This window comes from Agelaius phoeniceus, chromosome 3 (genome assembly GCF_051311805.1).
Source record: "Agelaius phoeniceus isolate bAgePho1 chromosome 3, bAgePho1.hap1, whole genome shotgun sequence".
Taxonomy (NCBI): Eukaryota; Metazoa; Chordata; class Aves; order Passeriformes; family Icteridae; genus Agelaius; species Agelaius phoeniceus.
The window spans coordinates 86340965-86363350 of record NC_135267.1 but is presented as its reverse complement, the minus strand read 5'-3'; the positions used below and the strand labels follow the sequence as shown (position 1 = coordinate 86363350).

Here is a 22386-nt window from a genome sequence, read left to right as displayed (position 1 = left end):
TGAAAGAATAAAAAAAGCAAAGTTTTTATTTTTGTAAGTTTTAATAACATTTTATTTGACATTCTTAAAGCAAATATCCATTTAAAGTAATATAATGGATACTTCAAAGACTACAAGCAATGAACTTATTTGGAAAGATTTACTTCAAAACTATCAACAAACAGACAAGTCAAACTGCATTTGCTGACAGCAGAGAAAAAACATCAGTAAGCCAAGACTGAAATGCAATTTCTAGTATAATGACAAGTAGCTGCTAAATAAAGACCAGTAGAAGAATTACACATTTAATTTGCTACTGGTGCCACATACTCTTCTGCCATAGTAGGAAAAGCAGCTTACTTGATGTCACAGAGAAGAGCCACTCCTCTCAGAATCCAGTGGTCTGGAGACTTTGCTGTCTTTAAAAATACCTCTGTAATAAAGTTCAAGTCTGTTCTCTTGGGCTTCTTGTAAAGAGGACAAACATAGAGCCTGGGATCCCTAGGTTTGGTTGAATCAACAGCAAACATATGGAGCACAGGCAGCTGGACAAAAAGAATCTTTGGTGAAGACTCAACAAGTATGCTTCTTCGTTTGTCCCAGCCTGCACCTTCCAAGAAGAGCCCGTAGATATAAACTCCTTCCTGTGTGAAGAGTAAGCAGATACATCACAACATATAAAGCATAATAATTTTTTTAAACCATTAAAAAAAAATTTATAGTAAAAAATATTTGACATTGAATCTCTTCAAACAATTTCATTTTAAACTATAATATAATCCTTTTTCAGACGATAATGCTACTGAAATTGAGGGCAAAAAAGTTGTTTAATAAAGTCCATATACTACAAAGTTTCATGTAAAGTTTACTATAAATTCCAAAAATTAACAGGTGGTACAATGAAAACAGGTCATTTAACTAATTATTTTTCTCACCTAATTAATATCTTCATACTTAGTGTTTGGCTTCTATGCTGAGCAAAAACATTAAGGTGAAGAAAGTTGTAACTTTTTCCTCTATCAATCCAAAATGACTCAATGATGCATAATATAAACTAAATACCAAAATTAATACTGAAACATCTTTGCATGTCATACATACAGAAGGAGGTGATATGATTTCTTCTTTGGTCAGCTTTAGCACGTCATTATGTACTGCAACTTTATCTAAAGCCCAGTCTTTATGTGCTCGAGTTGCTTCTTGTTTCATTGCTGTCAGGAATCCTTGAGAAATTAAGCCAGACATTTAGTATTTATCTCACATTATAAAATAAAATCTTGCTCAGTTATTGGCATGGTTCTGCACTGAACTTACAGACAGATAATCAGAGTTGTATTGAAAAAGGAGCATCCTGACTAATGATAGCAAACTTTGCTTTGGGACCAAAATAGGAACAAGTGACAAAAGTGGCATACTGTGCATTACACCAAGAAAAATATTTTTAAATGGCATGTACTTTTTTCTTCTATTAAATTTCTATTAAGAAATATTTGGTCAGGACACTGACTAACAAATTATCATAAGGGAATTAACTACAGGATCCACGATAAAGGTGTCTTTCAAGAAAGAATTTCAAGGCAAACAAGTTATCCATTGTGTGAGCTGATGTTTATGTAGAGGCAACTTAGCTAAAAGGTGGGGGTGTTTTAAATGAAAGAAGTAGAATAAATTTCACTGATGGAAAGCAGAAAATATGTGTCTGAATATGATAATAAAACCACTATGTGAGTGTGGGGAATCTAGTCAATGCAGTGCCTATGAGGAATGAAAAACGTATGTTTTGTTAGGGGAAAAAAGGGTGTCAGATAGAAATTAAGGTAGAGGATGACATAACTGAGCAGCAAGTTAGGTGAATTTTTGAGCATTGTTTTGACAGACTTTACAGAAATTTGAAATAGGAAAGTTTTGAGATGTAAAGGGCTGAATAGTTTAGGCACAGATGACTGAGCAGCAAAGAGGTTTGAATGTGTTATAAAGGAAAAAGCTACAAAAACAGAAACATCAGTACCAAATACCTGGTTGTTTCTGAGTGTGTCAGAAGATAACAATGAAGTCATCAAAAACTCAATATCTGCTATTTTAAGCTATGAGATGAACTGCTTGGAATTAAGAGTCATAGAGATCAAGATGAATAAAGAGAAGTTAACATAGATAACTGCATTCTTAATAGTGAATTTCCTGGTGACCAGCATTACAAATATAGTCTGATCTTACATATATACTCACCTCACCCCTACCCACAGCACACATTTTGCACTTAGCAAACCTCTCTCTAGCTGAAGAACTACTTTTGGGTTTTAACACAGAGGCTGAAGCAATAATAAAGCTCAAGACCATCTGTATCTCAGGTTGGTTGCCCATTAGGCTAAATGTTTTAATTTGTCAAAAGAATGTGGTCTATTATCTTCTTTTACACCACTGTGAGTGCTGCTTTTGAATCATCAGAGATCAGTATGCTTATTAGCTGTGCCACTTAGTATACAAATGGTGTTTTGACTGGCATCCCAATACCATCTTTCAATAATAAATTGGATGCACTCCAGGCACCTCAGTTGTTTCTGAAAGTGACTCTAAAACAGACTTTGGTATTAGTAGTTTTTACAGTTCTGGCAGTAGGAAGGCCAGTAAGAACAGAAGCATCACAAAGCAAAGGTAACTCATATAACATTCAAGAATTTCAGAGGTTAGTTCTAATTAAAACAAAAACACAAAAAAACCCTTCAAAGCTGTCACACACAAGTTTCTCATGAGAATTTTGTATGTGTAGTTGTATAGGCTGAAGGAGATTCTCTTAGGAACCCATACCTTATAAGGTAATGGGTTTTTTTTACTCATGGAGATAGTTAAATTTTGTTTTACCTCCTCTTTCCTCTAAATGGTAAAAATATCAAGCTATAACAGATAATGATAGATAATGTTTACTTGTACTTCACAGCATATCTTTGATGGATTTGAAGAAACTGTTCATTAAATAACCTGTGAAATGGATACATACATTTTGATGATTCTTTGTGAAAGACAAAGAACTGCTATAAATTGTGATTCTATTGCACGTTCATAGCCCACGTTGGAAGAGACATGGGAAGTTCACCTGGTCCAACCTTTCATGGGAAAGGGAAGACTAGATGAGGTTATCTAGCACCATCCAATTACATCTTGAAAACCTCCAGAAGTGGGGACTGTACCATGTCTCTGATGAGGCTGTTCCAGTGAGTGATTGCTCTTATTGTACTGTAAAAAGTCATTTTCTTGCTACTGTAACATCTTGCTCTAGATTAAAGCTCTTCCATACTCGCAACTTACAGTTTAGAATAAGTTAAACAGCTTCAAACCAGAGAAAAATAGTATTTTCCTGAAAAGCTATATCATTATTATTAAGGATACTTTCTTTAGAAGTTGTATAATATCATGCTACAATATGTCAGCAAGATTAAGTGTTTTATTTATTAACCATATGTTTTCCTTCTTGTAATAAAAAAACTGTGGCTTTGGGTCAGACTAAAAGATCAGAGAACCATAGGATCACATAGAATGTTTGGGTTGAAAGGGACCTTAAAAAATCATCAAGTTCCAACTCATCTGCCATGGTCAGGGTCGCACAAAAAAAAAAAAAAAAAAAAATTCCACTTGACCAAGTCCAATCCAACCTGGTCTTAGACACTGCCAGGAATGGGGCACCCACACTTCTTTTGTCAATCTGTTCCAATGCCTTAACCCCTCACAGTAAAAAATTATTTACAGTATCAGTTCTAAACCTACCCGTTTTCAGTTTAAATCTGTCCTCCCTTGTCCTATCACTAAATGTAGCTGTGAAAAGTCCCTCTCCAGCTCTCCTGTAGCCCCCTCTAGGTACTGGAAGGTGCTATAAAGGTCACCCCTAGAGCCTTTTCCCCCCTGGCTGAATGGCCCCAACTCTCTCTTCCTGCCTTCATAAGAGAGGTGCTCCAGCCCTCTGATTGTCTTCATGGTCCTTTGCTTCAGTCGCTCCAGCAGGTTCACATCCTTTCTGTGAGGGCCCCAGAGCTGGATGCAGAACTCCAGGTGGGCTCTCATGAGAGCAGAGCAGAGCAGAGGGGCAGAACCACCTCCCTTGCCCTGCTGGCCATGCTCCATTCAGTGCAGCCTAGGCTAAGGTTGGCTTTCTGGGCTGTAAGTGCACATTGAACCCATTTTTCATCTTGGCTCCTGTGACAAACGCTGGCAGCATAACCATTGAAATAATACTATTCAATACATTACTACTCAAGTCTTTTCAGTAGCCTTACCTTGCGGATTAAAGAATCCAGTTATCCAAAACACCTTTGGTCTTCCTTGAAATATCCAATTAGATAATTGAGCATTTCTCTCCAAAAGTTCAGTAAACCAGAAGCCAAGTGTGGAAGACTCCCAAGATACTCTCCTCCATACTTGAGGGATTCGAGCATCATACATGTTATCAAGTGCATCTCTTAAATTCTGAAAGAATTAAATTATATTCAAAGTAAATAAATCAATATTTTAAAGCACAGTATTCCATATGTAGTAGAAGCACTTTACTTGCCTCACTCATAACAATAGTTCCATCTATGGCTAATTTCAGATCATTCAGACTGGTGCGGACAACTGTGATCACCCTCTGCATGCGGTCAATTTCTTGACGAAGAAAAATATTCATGGAGTTTAGTACTCCCATTTTAACTAAACGAGCCTTTACCTAAATTATAAAAGCACAGAAGGAATTCAGTTAAGTCTAAATTGTTTAAATGCCATTGTAGTTTGCAACATTTTAACTACCCATGTGTTCAGAAAAGTAAATACTATATTTCTGTATTATTCAACTAACATTTATCTCCTTAAAACTGCTTCAGTTTTTACTTTTTGATACTTTCTGATACTACCCAATTACACATGATTTTGCTAGAACAGGACTTCACCCAGAAGGCCCAGGAGACTGCTATCACAAAATGTCAAGACTGACTTTTTTCTGTTTTCCCAAGTAGCTTTGCAAATCCAAGTGTAGTCTCCCCAACATATCTCCATAGCCAATTGTTAGATGTCTTGATTTTAGATAAAAAAACTTCATACCAATTCATGCTGGTAGCAATAAGGCTGTTGGTTCCTTACTTGAATCTGCTACTATTTATATGATCTTTTGTACAATTCGGTGTTTCTTTTTTGGAAGGTGTAATGGGAAAACTCAACAGAGAGAACAGTAGGAAAAGACTAAGGTTAGCTTGCCTCATGAGGTATGTAATCTGGAGGAAGTTTCTCTAGCATGTCTTCAGCCAAACGATAAACAACTGATTCACGAGTTTCTCCAGATCCTCCACCACTTTCTTTAGGCTGAATGTTGGTAATAGTATCCAGAACATCAGCTGATGTATTTCTCTGGTATCTGAGAGGGTGAGGAACATGCTATAAATTACACAGAATATTTAATAGTTAATGATAACTTTGTAGAACAGACAAAAAACAGTGTGCCATGAAGTCAAATCAAAACTCGCACAAAATTGGTTTCCTTTGCATCCTGCACCAACCATAATACACTGCATAATACACTGATCATGAAGGTTTCGTTTACCAAAGTTTTAAAGAATATGAACTTCCCTCTTCCCTGTTATACACTTGCTGTGTGCCTAATTCAGGGATAAGAAGGAGATCTGCAAGCTGAGATTGTGACGTGGCAGAAAAACCTACGATACCAGGGATTCTGAGGAAAGGGAAGGAAATGGCATATTCCTGATTAATGTCTTCTAAAGAGCTATTTGTTGAGAAGAAGCAATAAAAGTTTTGTAACAAGGAAGAACATTTGCCTCATTTAATTACTTCTTAAAAGTGTAATGCAGAAACAGGAAAAGGTGGAGGTCTAACTCTGAAAGCTGCCCCTTTGATAATTAGTAAATCCATTCTGCTTTCAGATGTTTCAGGATTAATGACAAGGGCTGCTAGATGTACAGCACTGCAGGTAAAAAACTTCTATTCCATAGTGAAGCATGGGCAGTGCTAATGCAAATTAATGTTCTGAGTCAATACAAAAATGTGAATTAAATTTATGTGGCATTGGATAATGAAAGATGGTAGACCACATGAGTCCTTCAACAGAATAATTATAGGAGTATTTTTGTTGGAGTGCTATCCAGTGGCATAGAGCTATGAGAGGAAATAAGAAAGAAAGCCTGAAGTACTGAAGTGTCAGCAATGCCTACTTTTACCTTATGGAATCAGCTACATGAGGAGCAGACATCAATGAGTGATGTAGGACATACATTTACACTGATTCAAAGCATAGATTTGCATGTCAACATTACTTTTCAACTTTCCTATGATACCCATCTCCTTCTATTACTTTGTCATACATAATTATCTAAGACAAGAAACCAAGGATAGAATGTGTGATAGAGGATAGATGTCATACATAATTATATAAGACAAGAAACCAAGGATAGAGTGTGAACTAAAGCACCTAAAGATGCTTTGGATTAAGTCACAATACCAGAGAAGCTAGATACTACAGTATTTTAGCAAAAAAAAAAAAAAAAAAAGGTGTGAATGCAATTATAAAGACTATAAATCAGAAAAATGGAAGAAATACTACTGGGATTTTGCTTCTCTGAGGATATAATTTCTGCTTCTAAAAATAGGAATGGCGGGGGCTTTCAAGGATTTTCATAACCCTTTTCATAACCCTTAGACTCAAAACTCTCAAGCTTTTTTTCAATTTATGGCCCCATTAAAAGAATGAAAGATTTATTCAAGACCACGTATGAGCAGAAAAGATAAAAATTCTCTTGGACTCATGGCTTTATTGGTAATTTGGATGACATACTGGTGATTGTAACCTTTCCTTTTTGTCTTGTTGATTTAACAAGTAGTGATTAGAGATATGTGAACCTTCCTCTTCATACTGTAAGCACCATTCTTCCAATTCTGCCATCAGACTATTTTATCTAGAAGGTATGGGTTCCCTGATCATTACATCAATTAAATTATAATAAATTACAGAATTTAAAAAACGGTCTTTCTAAATCTAAAAAAAAAAAAAAAAAAAAGGAATAGAAACTATTTTAAAAAGAAGGCAGTATGCAAACTTTGGGGAAAAGGAGAGAATGGCTTTTGAGAAATAGCAGCAAAGGAATGGAATCAAAGGTGATATTGATTGGTGATATTCCTTTCTTAAATGACACAAGCTAGGAACCTTCTGAAGAGGAGAACTTACGTGAATCTTGCATAAATAATAATTACTCTTTGAACAAGACTTTTTTGTAAATAAAAATAGAAAAGACAAAAATATGTATCTTGGTCTTTACATAATTAAAAGTAATTTTCCACTGCGGAAGTGAGGTTAAAATACCAAGAAAGAATTTCATTTACATACCACTGGGCCATATTCAACATAAAAACCACTCTGCAAAAAATTTTTTCTGGGCTTTGGAAAATCTCACTTTACTTTAGATTGCAAATAAAGTGAAGTATAGATGCAAACAATAACAATAAAAAGATGGCAGAAGTCTGTAGAGGAAGTACCATGTTCCTGAGCATGGAATAATTTGCACGTGATGGGTTGACCCTCATCACATGTAGATATTTATGTGTAGATGTCTCCATATCAGCTTTTTGTCTCGATTGCCCTATTCAGCTCATGTATTTTAGATGTCTGCTTTGTGATGAGAGAAATTGCACTTTACAAGGATCTATTTTTCTCTATTACTGTTAAGCAAGTCTAGAGTAAACAGAAAGGAAGATACAGCAACATTAAACGAATCTCATTTATAGTGTGAGTGTTGCTTAAAGTACGTAAGATAAAGCACTCAATACGTATTTATATATTTTTTCCCCCAAAACAGTATTGTAAAGCAAATTGTGTCATAAGATGAAAAAAGAAAATTAATTTTCTGTGGATTCTGAGCTCCAAAAAACATTATTAAGAGTATTTTCCCAAGAATTTGGATGTAACATACTATCATTATTTGATAGCTGGAATACGTGGCATCAGGGATTTTCACTGTAAGTGAAAACTAAGAAAAAATGCACGTGACAGAACCATTGCCTCAGCTTTTTATAGAAGACAGCAATATCTATTGCAGCACGGTGTTCAAAACCTTACATTCATCAGCTTAACAAAAATTCAGCTACATTTAAAGATTTAGAAGGGAACCAGTTGGGAAAGGGTTTTGGCAGAAGACTGTCAGAATATTCCTTTCCTGCTCAGGTACCTGTTAACTATGTGGCTTTGCAGAGCCTATGATTCATACAGCAAGTTAAAATCATTCTCAATGATTTCAGGTGTTAATCCTAAATGAAAGCATTGAAATTCATTGAAGCCTTACAATTGTAGCCAACAGATTGAGCTTTTGGCTGAAATGTAAAACTGCCTCGGTAAATCAGTGAGAGATAAGATTTTTCTTGTCCTCAGTAATAGTAGCATGCAGAGCTGTTGGCTCTCTCAGGGTTTCAATTCCAGCAGTTAGCCTTCTGCATACTCTGCATACTCTGAGATGACTTGATAAGATTTTATAAGAAGAATTTGAATAGAATTTTATATGGGATGCTAATGTATGTATTTAGTATGGGATGCTAATCCATTTGGTCTGTGCGTCAAAGACGAAATTCAGACACAGCAATTGTTGCTTATAACAGACCATGATAAGACATGGAAAAAAGCCTTAAGCCGTTAAACATTTTCCCCAAACTCTAAAGAAATACCTACAAGGCAAAATCTACAGGAGGAAAAAAGGGGCCAAAGTAACAGGAATATGTGGAGGTAGCAAGTGGAAGGAAAACCGAGCACAGAAGAGAAACTAGAGAGCTGTTCCTACTCACTAAAGCTCCTCCAACAGTATTAGTCTCAAGTTTCCTCCTATAAATTAGCTCTCCTACAAGCCTAATTTTGGATCTACAGCATGTCTCTCTTCAAGACTTTGTTTAGCTCTCTGTTAAATCCTGGCTCGTCTTTCTTCTTTAATCATTTCTGAAGGGAGGCCTTGCAAGTATCAGGGAATGACTTGAAACAGAATCTACTCTCAGATTCTTTTCTTCACCAGCATATATTAAGAGCGGTATGTGCTAGAAGGAGTTGACAATAAAACTGTGCACTCTTCTCACAGCACACCTAGAATACAGGCCTCTTGACATGGCATCAGCCTCTCAACTTTGACACTGAAAAATTGTGGGAAATTATTGCTTCATCCAAAAATATTAGATGATGTTAGGTTTTCATAGCAGCTCTGCATTTGAATATTTAAAAGTAGAAAAATAGCTACGTGAAGAAACAATGAAGGTGGAATGTGGACATACTGCATATAAAAATGCAATATTTCATGGAAAAATTATTAAGAACATCAGTGAAAAAATATTATGATGTTCATATCCTTTCACAGGGCATATAATATTAGAAAGAAATAAAGGTTAAGCTGTTACACAGATTATTTGGAATGAAAGAGTGAATTCAGTCAAAGATAAAATTTTAAGTGGAGCTAGTACTTGGTGCAGTTGAAAAGCCTCTTTTAAATAAAGGAAATGGCCAGACCAACTGCAACGTAAGTTTGTAGTTGCATCCAAAGGCATGCTTATAAACCAAATGACAATCCAGAGCATCATTTAACAATTGTGCACAGAAAAATAAACTGCTTGAAACAGAAGCCAATACTAGAAACTTTCTCTAGTTGAGATCCACTGATCATGTGTTCATATTGAAGTTTCATAATATTTTCAATTTAAAAAAGTAAAATCGTGAGGAGTAAGTAGAGTTCCAACTGCTTTAAAAGGACGTATAAAACATAGCTGAAGATACTGCATTTATAACAATGTACATAACAGGAAGTGTTCCACTTCAACAGTGAAATTCACATGAATCCTAGGTTTCCAATGCAAAATAGACTTTACTTAACACTTGATAGGAATTTGTTTCCAAATACTAAAAGAAACATTCTCCATTTTCAATATGTTGAGACCTACTTACGTAATATCAGCGTTGGGATGGAGACCAAACACCTCTGGGGTGTCCATGGCAGGAAGTAACTGGATATATTCAAAGTACTGTTCCAGAGTTTTGCATACTGGAATTTTATAGCCAGTGTAAAAGCAGAAAGCGCTGTCAAACATACTTTCATTAAACCATACCTGTGGAAAATCCATGGGGAAAAAAGAAAGACAGCAATTATTTTGCTACTTAGAGGGCTTTTTAACCTCACTTTTACTCTTGGAGGATTAGGGTTCTTGTTTCAGCTACTGCATCTAATTTTACTTTATTACAACTGTAAATCATTAAGAATATGTCTGCTAGGTTTGACTTCCAGCTGAGTCTTTTTAAGCTTCTGCTCCTCACCAAAGAGGAACCAAAGGAAAGATCCTCACTGCCAAAAAATGATGTTTTGAAACATTTGTTTTACTTTGAAAATTGGTGAAATGCATATTCAGCAGAAAGAAAACCTTCTGATTTCTGTATTACAGCTGCCAATAACCATGACAAATAACTGTATTTCCAAGCTCTCCTACCCTTGCAAAGCAATTAAGAAGACGTTTATCATAGTCATCTGTGACTCGGCCTCCATACTGTACTTCTCCAATCATGTAGCGCACTGTGTTCCATGATATCCCCTGGATGCAAGTAAAGTACATGAAAGACTATAGTTATTATATATAAGAAGAACATTTTAATTTAAATACAATCTGAAGCTCATAATATTCTGAAATGTAAATTGAAAAATTATATAACAATACATTACTTCTAATGTATTTACTGAGCTCAACTCTGTAATTTTATAGAAGGGTTGGGCTTGATCCTGCTACTAGAAATAGAGAATCACAGGATCATTTATGTTGGAAAAGACCTTTAAGATCATTGCATCCAATCTTTGACCAAACACCAATTTTGACCATGGCACTGAGAGCCAAGTCCAGTTGTTTCTTCAACGCCTACAGACACAGTTACTCCACAGCCTTCCTGGGCTGTCCATTCCAATGCTTGACAACCCTACTAAGAAAATCCTCTTGATGTTCAACCTAAACCTTTCCTGGCACAGCTTGAGGCTATGTCCTCTTGTCCTGGCACTGGTTGCCTGGGAGAAGAGGCACACACCCGCCTACACCTGGCTACACCCGCCTTTCAGGGAGGTGTAGAGAGTGACAAGGTCACCCCTGAGCCTCCTTTTCTCCAGGCTACACACTCTGGGTCCCTCAGCCACTCCTCATATGCCTTGAGCTCTAGAAGTAAAATCTCATAATATATTTTATAGATATATGATATATATAAATATATATATTAATTATTACTTCTTTGACCTGAAATCACTCACAGCTGCTATTGCCTCTCTTCTTACTCCCCATTCCACCCTCCCCACACCACCCCAGTTTCTTATTTTTCTCTCTTGGCTGTGTGATGCTTCATAAGGAAGGGCTATTCCCTGCTAAGCAGTAGAAGATCAAATGGTAGCTGTAGAGAGGTTTGATTTGCTCTATCAAATTTGGTAAATATTTTAACTCCCTTTCCAAAACAGATAACATACAGACTTGTTAATTTTGGATACAGTGAAAAAGAAAAACAAATTTTAATGTTCTTAACAAATACTTATTTTTACATGCATGACAGCACATAAAATATTTCAGCTTGATTTTCTTGCAGAGAATCTCAACCTTTGATCATTAGAAGTGGCACTAAATGAATAGCAATGAGTAAATTATGATAAACATGAGGAAAAAACAATTTCTGCTGCCATTCAAAGCATTTAAATGTACTATATAAAGATTTTAGCATTCACCTTCTTGATGTCAATTTTTTTTAGGTGATTTATTATAAACTGAATGCTGGCTGTGAAGTCTGCTGAGTTAAATTCATAGGGAATATTCCAACCCAAAGGTCCAAACTTGCGTCGCTCCTTAGGAATAAAATTAAAACCAAATATATTTATGAAAAAACTTATAATTTTCTTTCCTTAATAAATTTCAATAACAATACCAGTGGAGTAAAGAATTGAACTGGAGAAGAAATGTAGCCTAAGAAATAGCTGTATGCTTCAAACATATCAATAATACAGTTAAGTTATACCATGAGGGATAACTATTTATAGAAAAAGCAACAAAATAATTTATTAATAACTTTAATAATCAATTTGAAAGCTACAGGTTTACAATGCCATACTTCTGTGTGGAAAATGAGATTTTTATATTAAATAATTAATTAATTTAGCATGGTACAGTTTTTCTCTTCTTTTTACATATACTATCGACTAATGATATTTAAAATTTTCAAGCTCCTATATTTATGCTCAGTTTTCCAAAAGTTTTATATTGCCACTTCTGTCTTATTTTTTCAATATGGTTTTTTTAATGTACATGTTTTCAAAATTCATAACTTTATGTTAAGGTTGCCACCATTACATTATTGAAATATATTATTGCATGCCTACTTGGAAATAAAGTGATAACAGTTGTATTAACAGAAAAATAGTCAACTATGAAAGTAAAGAATAAATATTCTGTAGCCCAAACACTTTCAACATCTAGCACTTAGATTTTTCACAAGTATATTAAAGCCACCTCAGTTAATTTGCTCAGTGATTTTTTTTTCAGAATGTAGGACAAATTAATCCAAGAAGTTAAGAACTAAATTTATGAATAGTGCTGACATTTATCAAATTAATAAATTACATTTTAAAATTATCTAAGTAATAACATATTTATCAGATTTTATATTACCAGGTCACTAATCACTGACAGTCTTTGACACCTGAAGTAACATTTAGGTACCCTAGCTACAATATTTAAAAAGAACTAGAATGAAAAAAAACCCCACCTTTTATTTTTCAATGAGAGTGTTGGGAACCATCATCTGCTTATAAGCAGATGAGACAGCATTAACCAATAATACCATGCAGAAAAGTGTAATGATTTCCTGCAAAGTTTTTTGAATTACATCTTAAGCTATATTTATCATCATGATCTTGTCACCAAAGGATATTAAGAACTGGTCACTTTAAAGGCAGGACAATGTATATAGTGCTTGTTGGTTGGCAATTCATAAAATTTCTTAATAGATGAATACCTATAATAGTTTTTAAAAATACTGATGGGTTGAATAAGCATAGATCTTCTAGTTCCACAAGAACAGTATAATCCCAAAGCAGTAAACAGAACAACTTTTTCACTGTTTAAAAAGGGTAGAAGAAGGAAAATAATGGAGAATGCTGTAACAGTGAACATCAAAAAATTGTCCTTCTCTCATCAGCTGCCTACACCAAAAAATACAAGATGCTCAGTAGAACCTAAGGCTTAAACAGTGTTTGTAACTATTTTGAGATCCTTGTTGAAAAGGTGGTACATTCAGAGAGCTCAGAATATTAGTCTTTATTGTGATCTCAAAACTCATTTCTCTTTAAAGTACAATGTATAGATATCTTTGCTCTCACACTGGAATAAATGTAGAAAACACATTGGCACAGATGTTATAAGAATTTTATTTAATTTTAGCCATCTAGAAAATAGCTACCCTAAATTAGGCATCTGGATTGCCTTTAAAATCAATGGAGAAAGTGATTTATCTCTAGAAAAATATTCACTCTTACAGAAAGACAGCTGTGACAGATAAGCTGGTTTTCTGTTTCAGCATGCTTATCTATTTCTATTGACTACAGAGAGAAATTTTTCCCATATACCCAATGACTAACTTTCCATCAGCTGAAGTTAGATGAGGAAAAAAAAATTCTAAATGCCCATTATATGAGAATTGTTTAAAAGCTATTAAAAAAAAAAAGAAAGAGATAATAATGAACCTTGAAATACAGATTACGGCCGTTAAACCTTTAATCCTGCAGCATGATGCTACAATAAATATCAGAATGTGTTTTTTCAGGAACCTCTATTAGAGTGACTCCATATATTACACCACTATTTGCAAACCTTTTAAGAAATACCTGAACAGTAGAATGCAGGAAAGCTACGGTGTAAAGCAAAGGTTTCCACATAGGCAGGTTGCTAATGTTTAACAGATCCTGACTAATTCCAGAAAATGTTCTTTTCAGTCCAGCACGTATACCTTGTGGAGGTTCATTTGTGAACTTTATAGCAATCTGTCACAAGAAAAATTTAAAGGAATTGGATTTGTTTACTGAAACAAAAATAGCAACATATGAAAATGTCACAACTACTAGTTATAAATAAAATGTAAATAACTGAAGCCTTGTAGAAATGAAGTTGATATGTACTTAAACTGCATAAAAGGAGTACACAGAATCATAGAATAGTTTAAGTTGGAAAGGACCTTTTAAAGGCCATCCAGTCCAACCCCCCTGAAGATCAGTGACATCTTCAAACAGATCAGGTTGCTCAGAGTCCTGTTCAACTTGACCTTGAATATTTCCAGGGATGGAGTACCTTTCTGGGTACCACCTGTCTCAGTGCCTCACCACCCTCATTGTAAAAAACTTATATCTAATCTAAATAAAACCTTCTTCAGTTTAAAACCAGAATCCCTTGACCTGTTGCAACACACCATACTAAAATGTCTGTCCTCATCTTTCCTATGGGCCCCTTCAAGTACTGCAAGGCTGCAAACAGGTCTTCCCAAACCCTTCTCTTCTGCAGTCATACTAGATTAGGCCACAAAGGATTTTGAACATAGACCTTTAATTTCTTTTGGTTAAAACCATCACTGACACTTGGCCATGCACCTAAAATTTATCATCAATGACATAAAAGCAGTCACTGTGCTTTTCAGAAGGCTTTTATATCCCTGATTCAATGACTGAATCATGCAAGAGAAGCATCCCTTATAATGACAAGAACAGTGTAGTATTTCTGTTCCCAGAATTTCACAGTAAATACAATGAAATCTCACCCATCAGATCAGATCTTTGTGTTCACAGTGGCTACTCTGGCTCTGTGTCTGTCTACAGCAGCAAATTAGATTCATCAGAGAATATTCCTGATACTATTGTCAGTAGACATTGAATCCATATTTGTGGTAGTAAATTGCCACAGCCCCTTAGAATTCAGCCCCTTAGTTTCATGCAAAACTACCAAATGGGAAGAATGGCTACACCATTTTCATTTTCAAACCATACCTGCAAATTATTTGGAAAAGTGCTAGGAAGCACAGGTTTTCACATCAGAGAATATTGTAACTACTTACCCCTATGGGCTATTGCATTCCAGTGCTGGATAATGCTCATGGAACAATTTATTAGTTCAGACACAGACTGGCCCTACCAGAATCTCTGTTGCTCAAGACGATTAAAAATGCTGTAGGTACTCAAATAAAAATAAAGGGTTTTTTTTTTCTCCAACTGTAAATACTTGTCTGTCTAGCTTGGGTAACATGGCAGCTTGCACAGGAAGGACAGGCCAGGCAGCCCATGGACACACCGAGCTGTGTTGCTGTTACTGTTGGACTGGATTGGAACACTTGAAAAATCAATGTTTCCACATTTCAAAGGATATCCTGTTCAGGTATTGATGAAAATTCTATATTGAAAAGAGCAAAGCAAATTGTTCTCTTTTCATCTGAGAAGGGGCTTTGGTTTGTCAATTATTCTTGTTCTGGAATTCCTGAATATGTTAACATTTTAACAGGTAACATGACAATATATAGTGGGAAATCACATGTGAAATATTTAAGATAAACACAGTGGAAATTGATCTAGCAACCCTCTGAGTTCTTTTCTCACTTTTAGCAAACTGTGTGTCCATACACCTCACTATTCATAAATCCCTTGGAGATGCAGGATGATTTCTTGTTCTTTTGAGAGAACACAGGAGTGCATACAGCTAGCTTTCCATACACAGACCATGGGGATGGACAATTCTTACTGAAGGTTGTCTCTACACTCTTTCAAGACAGGAGTCCTTCCCCCCTTTACATGCTGGATATCAGGTGAGGCATCTCTTTTTATTCAGAGAGAATGAGAATGACTAAGGAGACTTCCACTGTTTTTTAGAGGAAAGGGAACATAGGAATGTCAACATACAGCTATTACAGTTGATATTAAGTAGCATTAAGACCCAATGAGAGTGTTGGGAACCTTCATCAGTACTTAAGCGTACTTTGTAAGAGTTTAGACAATTCTCCTGGTTGTGATAAAAAGCGTGTCCTTGAGATCTACAGAGCAGCCATTTATAGTTCATCCAAAGGGATCAGGTAGATGATGTTCTCTAAGATGTGTTATCCATGTGTGTTCTGTCCCATTTACACTTCATTTCTTTATTTTAGGGGAATCTGGAATCTTTCTCTGGAAGAACATTTGTGGGCATTAATCTGTCTACAAGGCACCTGGTCAGGCAAAAAGGGATAGAAGTAAAGCCAGATAGTTTAGACTGAAGTGCTTCTGTGTACAGAATGGACTGTGTACAGTGTGGACTCACACATACATAATGCATCATCAAGAACTTCCAGGTTACTGGTAAGTAACCTTCCTTTTTGAAGTGATATTTACATTGTAACAAAAGTCCATTTTTTCCTTGGGTTTTTCCCCTCCATTTTTTTACCGCCATTTACATAATTAATTTGAATAATTTTCATTAAATACCTGAATTAAATATTTGAACAAACCTGTAGCAGTGTAATTGGGAATTTAAGATGTTGTTCAGTAGTTATCCAAACTCGAAATGTGTCATTCTGGATCTCAGCAGTAAGAAGTGTCTCCAGTAGTTCTTCCATGAACTCCAGTCCAAGGTGACAATTCTGAAGTAACACCCAGCCTCCCTAAACAAGGATATCAACTATTACCATATAATATTAAGAACAAGTTATTCATAATGCTAAAGCCAGCTGTCTATATAAGAATAAAATTTGGTTTTCCATGTAATTTTTTTAAAGTTCTGTTCTGTTCCTAAATATATATTCTCTTTTGATATTATAGGATATTGGCACAGATAAAGCAAATAGGATAAGTTAGTGCAAAAGTTATTTCCACATTATCTTTTTCTCAATGAAATAACATAACCAGGCTCAATATTGTAAGTAAAGAATCAGTGCTATCTAGTGGCAAAAAGAGGTTCCTGTACTCTCCCAGCAAAACATCAGTGATAAGCAATCTTGTTCTCAGATCCAAAAGAATGTGAGTGGAAAAGTAACAGCTGAAATTAACGGAATACGTATTTTTAAAAACTGATTTGTTAATAACACAATCTAAATAAGTGCAAAGAGGTGGTAATAAGACTCTAAAAGTTTTTAACTCCAATTAGTTTATATGCAATAAAGGCATTTGCATGAAATTCAACCTCCACTTATTTTGATCTTATTCATCTCTCAAATTGCATAAAAGCTCTAGTTGGATTATTGTCTCTCTAAACTTTTGTTTATGAATTTAAATCCAATCAGCATTTTTAGCATCACTTTAGAAGTCTGATGAATTAGAAGCCTGATATTAAAATGGGACATTATTTAATCAGTTCTAAACAGTGATAGACAGTGGATTTCATTACAGCTTGTAATTTCATTTTTGCAATTTTGTTTTAGCTCATTTAAAAAACATCAGTAACTGTTGGTGAAAAAATATAATTGACATATTTGTGGTGAATTGATAGATATTAAAAAAAGAAGATTAAATGAAGGTGGTTTTTTTTCATTCTTTTATGGGGATCAACTTTTCTGAGGGAGATCTTTAATCAATTTCATACATTTCCAAATGAATCAAACACAGTTTTTGAAAATTATCTTCCTGTAACACAGCACAGCAGTTTTAATCATATTATGTATTCTTGGCCAGAGGTACAAAAAAACCAAATAGGTATTTGTCTTCATATTCACTAATTCTTTAGTGAATATGTAGTTTAGTAGTTTCAAATCTGATGTACATATTTTCCTCCCTTCAGCACCAAGGCATGTAGTTCAGAAATTGTCACTGGGAGCTCTACTGGAGTGCTGTTTTTAGCGTCCTTGTGCTTCAATTTAAGGGCAAAAGAAAGGAAGGGATGCTCCAGTTTTCACCATTGCTATGAACTGGGCATTTACAGTGACCATTCTAGACATACAAAAAAAGAAATACCAGATGTATGTGTGCACTTATAATATAAATTTTCATTTGCTATAAAGATATTTCTTTTTTCTCTTTTTCCAAATTGGTGTACATCTATATGCCAATACTCATGTTCTGCTCTCTATTACTGGAGATATTCTACCCCTCCAAAGTACAGGTATATGACTGATACCCCATATTTTGAGCTTGCAGGCAACTATGGCTGTATGTCTTCATTTGAAAGACTGTCCACAACTCCTTGAAGTGTCCAGCTGACCAGAAGGTACCACCTTTGCACTAAAACTTTTATATTGTATTTGAAGTTTCAATTAGTATCAATCTGTAGCCGCTACTTAGGTTTTTCATGATTTTAGTGTTGGGGAATATGATCTGCCATAATAAATCACACTACAACATCTAAAGAAAAATTCTTATATATTGTTTAGAAGTTCTTAGACATGCTTGGGACTCAAAGCCAAAAGATCGACAATTAAACAAAGGAGACACCAAATTCTGGTGAGTAAGCAGTCCTGTCACTAGCAGTGTTGGAAGAAAAATGTGAAACAGTATTAGAAGCAAGCACATCCTTCTGTATCTACAACATTAAGCTACATGTGCACTCACCATTTCATTCAGTAGAAGCTATGCAAAATCCAGGTATCTCTTATATGGGAGGGGAAAAAATGAAAAAAAATTCCAATAAAGAGGTGGGATCTGGACAGGACCAGGCCTCAATGTCCTTTTACCCTTTGTTAAGAGTGTGGTGATAAGTAAGGGATGTGCTGCTTTTGGGAAGCTGCTCAGTAGCACTGCTGCCAGAGGCATTGCCTTGGACTCCACTGTCACATATATATGCCACAGAGAAATGTTTTTAAACTCAGGCATTCAAAAAGACATGGTCACCCTGAGATATGCTTGATAGTAAGATGAAAATGCAAAATATTATAGACTGGATGCTAAAGGGGTGTAAAAGAATACCAAAACAATCAACTTATGTTGCAATGTTTTTTCCCCACCTGTTCCATTGACATCTCTACGAGTTTGCGTGCATGAACCTCTTGTCCTTGGCCCATTGAGATGGTCCTACATTCTATAACATATTTGACAATATAAGATTAATGAACTTACATGATTGAGAAAAAGTAAGAATTTCAATTCAGTCCAACAACCAGTGATATAAATACAGCACAATTAAATAAATTTAATGCAAAAATATATAAATATGAAAGAATATGAAAGCCCTTCGCCATCATATTATGCTATTAATGTATAGCATTTTCTAAACATTGACACTGTATACATTGTATACATTTTCTAAACATTGACATTTTGTATAACAACATTGAAATACACATAGACAATATACTTACAGAAGTTAAAGACTGTGACTAATGTTGACTGTGAATGTGAATTTGTGACAAATTTTAACAACACCAGAGCATTTGAAATATGAACAGAGGTTTTTCTCAAGGTGTACATAAACACAATGCAAAGATGTAAAACTGAATTTATGAACACATTAATGTGACTAATGTCAAGAATACATGGGATCTACTCTCAACTCAGTTCGTATTCACACTTTTTCAAAACTTCCTTATAATGTAGAACTAAAGTCCAGAATATACAAATGTAGACCTTGTAACTATTTTTTTGTTACAAAGTAATATTTTAATCAGATTACTGATTTTAAGTTACCTGTAGTTAAGAGTTAAAACAAGAAAATATTATTGTCACCATAACAGGACTTTAAAAGAAGAATTAATTGCTTTACAAGATAAGGATTTAAAAAGTTATCATCACCAGGAAGGATGATAACAATTTATGAAAAAAAGACTTGAATTACTGTCCAACCTCACACAGAATGGTTCTTAGCATACTGTCTTCTATTTAAAACATTATTTTATCTCTAAGATGATATTTTAGGAACAAACAGTAGTGCAAGAGAATTCAAGAAATACTTCTCAGGAAAAATCATCTCTGAAATTACTTACACTGCCCATCTGTGCCTTAACATATGACAATGAATAATTACTTTCATACCCAGATGAAGCTTCCGAGACAAGGAATTAATCTGGTCAGTTGGGTCTGATCCCATAGACAAGAAACAGATGAGAGGTGTTCGCATGTCACTTTCTTCCCAAGTTTTTCTTAAATTCAAAATAACTGGCTCTGTATATTTCTCATGCAAGGAACTTGCAATATATTTCCTCGCTTGGGAAAGTGTTCGGTCTGGACACCAAGACCTAGAAAATAAAATACATACAAAGATATAAATTCACTGCCTCTTCCTCCAAGATCAGACTCAAATTAGAAATTTTATTTTTATCAATTAGGGGGATTTTTTAAAATAATGATATATATGTATACATACATTCACATTCATATATATATATATGTTTCTAGGTTTGTCTTTACAGACATTATAACAGGCAGAGCTGATGGTCTTCCCTCTATTTATGATACTTTCCAGTTGCTTACAATTTTGCCTTAACTATTTGCATTGGAATTTTCTCTTCTAGGCACCTTCATTAGTTTGGGACATTCTTCATTTTAAACAGAACTTTTGTATTTGAGAACACAAAGAGGAAAATGTTAAGATTTTCTTTGCCCTTTAGTAAAACTCTGCAGATGATTCATTTGGTCATTTAGCCTTTTAGGGTACAAATTCAATTCTTTTGCACTGGATTGTATTTGTGCTGGTGATGAGTGTTTTTCCCATAGAAAAACAAACAACTAATTTTGGATAAAATATATTACTTTGACAATCTTCAAGTTTTGAAGATTATTTAAATGCTGTGGACTTGGATGGTCCCCTCCCCTCTTAGGGTGTAGAGCATTAAACAATGTGGTATTTTCATCAGATTTCAGCCTTTTTTATGGCACAGGCTGAATCTGCTCCAAAGACAAATCACAGTCTAGTAAATAATATTGTTGCAGTATTTCATTAGTATATCTGATTTATTTGTTACAGCATTTGGGAAGTATAAAATGAATGGAATAAGATATGATCTCATGTATAAGGCAGCTGAATGCTTCTTTGGGGAAATCCATTTTATCCCAAGATCTTAGAGGTCTTATATGGTGCAAAAAAAATATAATTTATAGCACACCTTTCACATGGGATTTTGAATACTTATTTTGGATTTTCACCATCTCTCTTTTTTATTTTATATTTTAATACTTGTTTAAAGGTATTTAAAATAGTTAATTTCAAAAGAAATTTAATTTAAAAAAATTGAAAACTATCTGGAATATTCTACTTTTTCATGGGCTTCTCAAAGAAGGCTGCATCATGCAATCCAGTTTGCATTTCTCCTGGCATAAAAGCAAAGTTATAAAAAATATTTTCTATAAATACCTTTAGATGGCAGAAAATAGCTCTGAAGTAATTGAATAAAAACATATTTCATGTGAGTGAATTGCTATTTATTGTCACACAGAGATAACTGAAATTACACTATTATGATAAGAGCATACTGATAGGTTGAGATGTGTTGCAACTGTGTAATTTCCCAAAATTTCTAAAGATGCTCACCTGATGAGTAAAAGCTTGCGAAAGGTGTCAAGTGAATCACTGTATCCATTAGGGATAATTTCTTCCTCAGGGGCATCTTTATCAAACCAGTGTTTCCATGCCTTATCACTGTGAGCTATCTAAATTTGTTACATTAACACACAAATAAATATATTTCAGTTGCAGTAAAATCCCCTTGCAAATGTAGCTTTTAATGAGAGGCCATTATTATATTAGGACATATTAAAAGTAACATTGCCTATAGCATTTAAGACATATGCTATGAGAATTTCTATTAAAATACTACAAATAATATTAATTCAATTGCTGCATTCAGTGTTAAGATGCAGACTCTCAAGTCAGTCAGTTATCTATGCATTCCCCTCCCAAACACATGCATCTACTTTAAAAAAATCAGTAATTAGCAGGAGGATTCTATACTACAAGAGGAACACCCTGTGATTGATTAATTTATTCCTTTTGGTCACAAAATATGAAGAGGACCAGAAAAATTTGTCCCAGTGCAGTTTATCCAGCCAATGAATCAAAAATTAAAAGTAGCAGATTCTAGTAAGCTTTTGGCTTGAGAAAGAATAAACCTGACCACAAATATCATCACAATATAAGGCACCTCTTAGACCCCTGACCTAATAGGACAAGGAATACCAGTGGGAAGAACATAGTGAAAATGCAACTGAGCCTTCAATGCAGGGACTGAGGAGGGTCAGCTGCTGCAATGCTCTCAGACCACTGGAAAAAGAACGAGGAATGCACTGCTAAAGGTTTAAAACAAAAGATGTCTGTCCTAAATTAGGCCTCTGGGACTTACTTTTTTTTAGAGGAGAAAAACAAATTGAGACTAGCATGAGAAAAAGAAAAGCACAGGAGACCTCTTGAGGACCAGGCATACCATTCCCAGTCCTTTTTTGGTCACTTTAAATAATTTTCTTTTTTATCTAAATGAAT

At 34.8% G+C, this 22386-nt stretch overlaps 1 protein-coding gene across 1 annotated transcript in view; it reads right to left on the bottom strand.

The window, feature by feature from the left end:
* Positions 1-309: 309 nt before the first annotated feature.
* The window catches only part of DNAH8 (dynein axonemal heavy chain 8), a 115532-nt gene continuing 93455 nt past the window's right edge, over positions 310-22386 (bottom strand). Inside the window, exons 80-92 of the mRNA XM_054629253.2 lie at positions 21442-21560; positions 19947-20149; positions 18923-18996; positions 16499-16651; positions 13866-14021; positions 11715-11831; positions 10453-10554; positions 9917-10077; positions 5197-5353; positions 4520-4672; positions 4245-4434; positions 1081-1202; positions 310-623 (exon numbers count right to left, since the gene is read on the bottom strand). Coding sequence (XP_054485228.2) covers positions 336-623; positions 1081-1202; positions 4245-4434; positions 4520-4672; positions 5197-5353; positions 9917-10077; positions 10453-10554; positions 11715-11831; positions 13866-14021; positions 16499-16651; positions 18923-18996; positions 19947-20149; positions 21442-21560 — 1995 coding nt within the window. The 3' untranslated portion in view covers positions 310-335. The remainder of the gene's footprint in view (positions 624-1080; positions 1203-4244; positions 4435-4519; positions 4673-5196; positions 5354-9916; positions 10078-10452; positions 10555-11714; positions 11832-13865; positions 14022-16498; positions 16652-18922; positions 18997-19946; positions 20150-21441; positions 21561-22386) is intronic.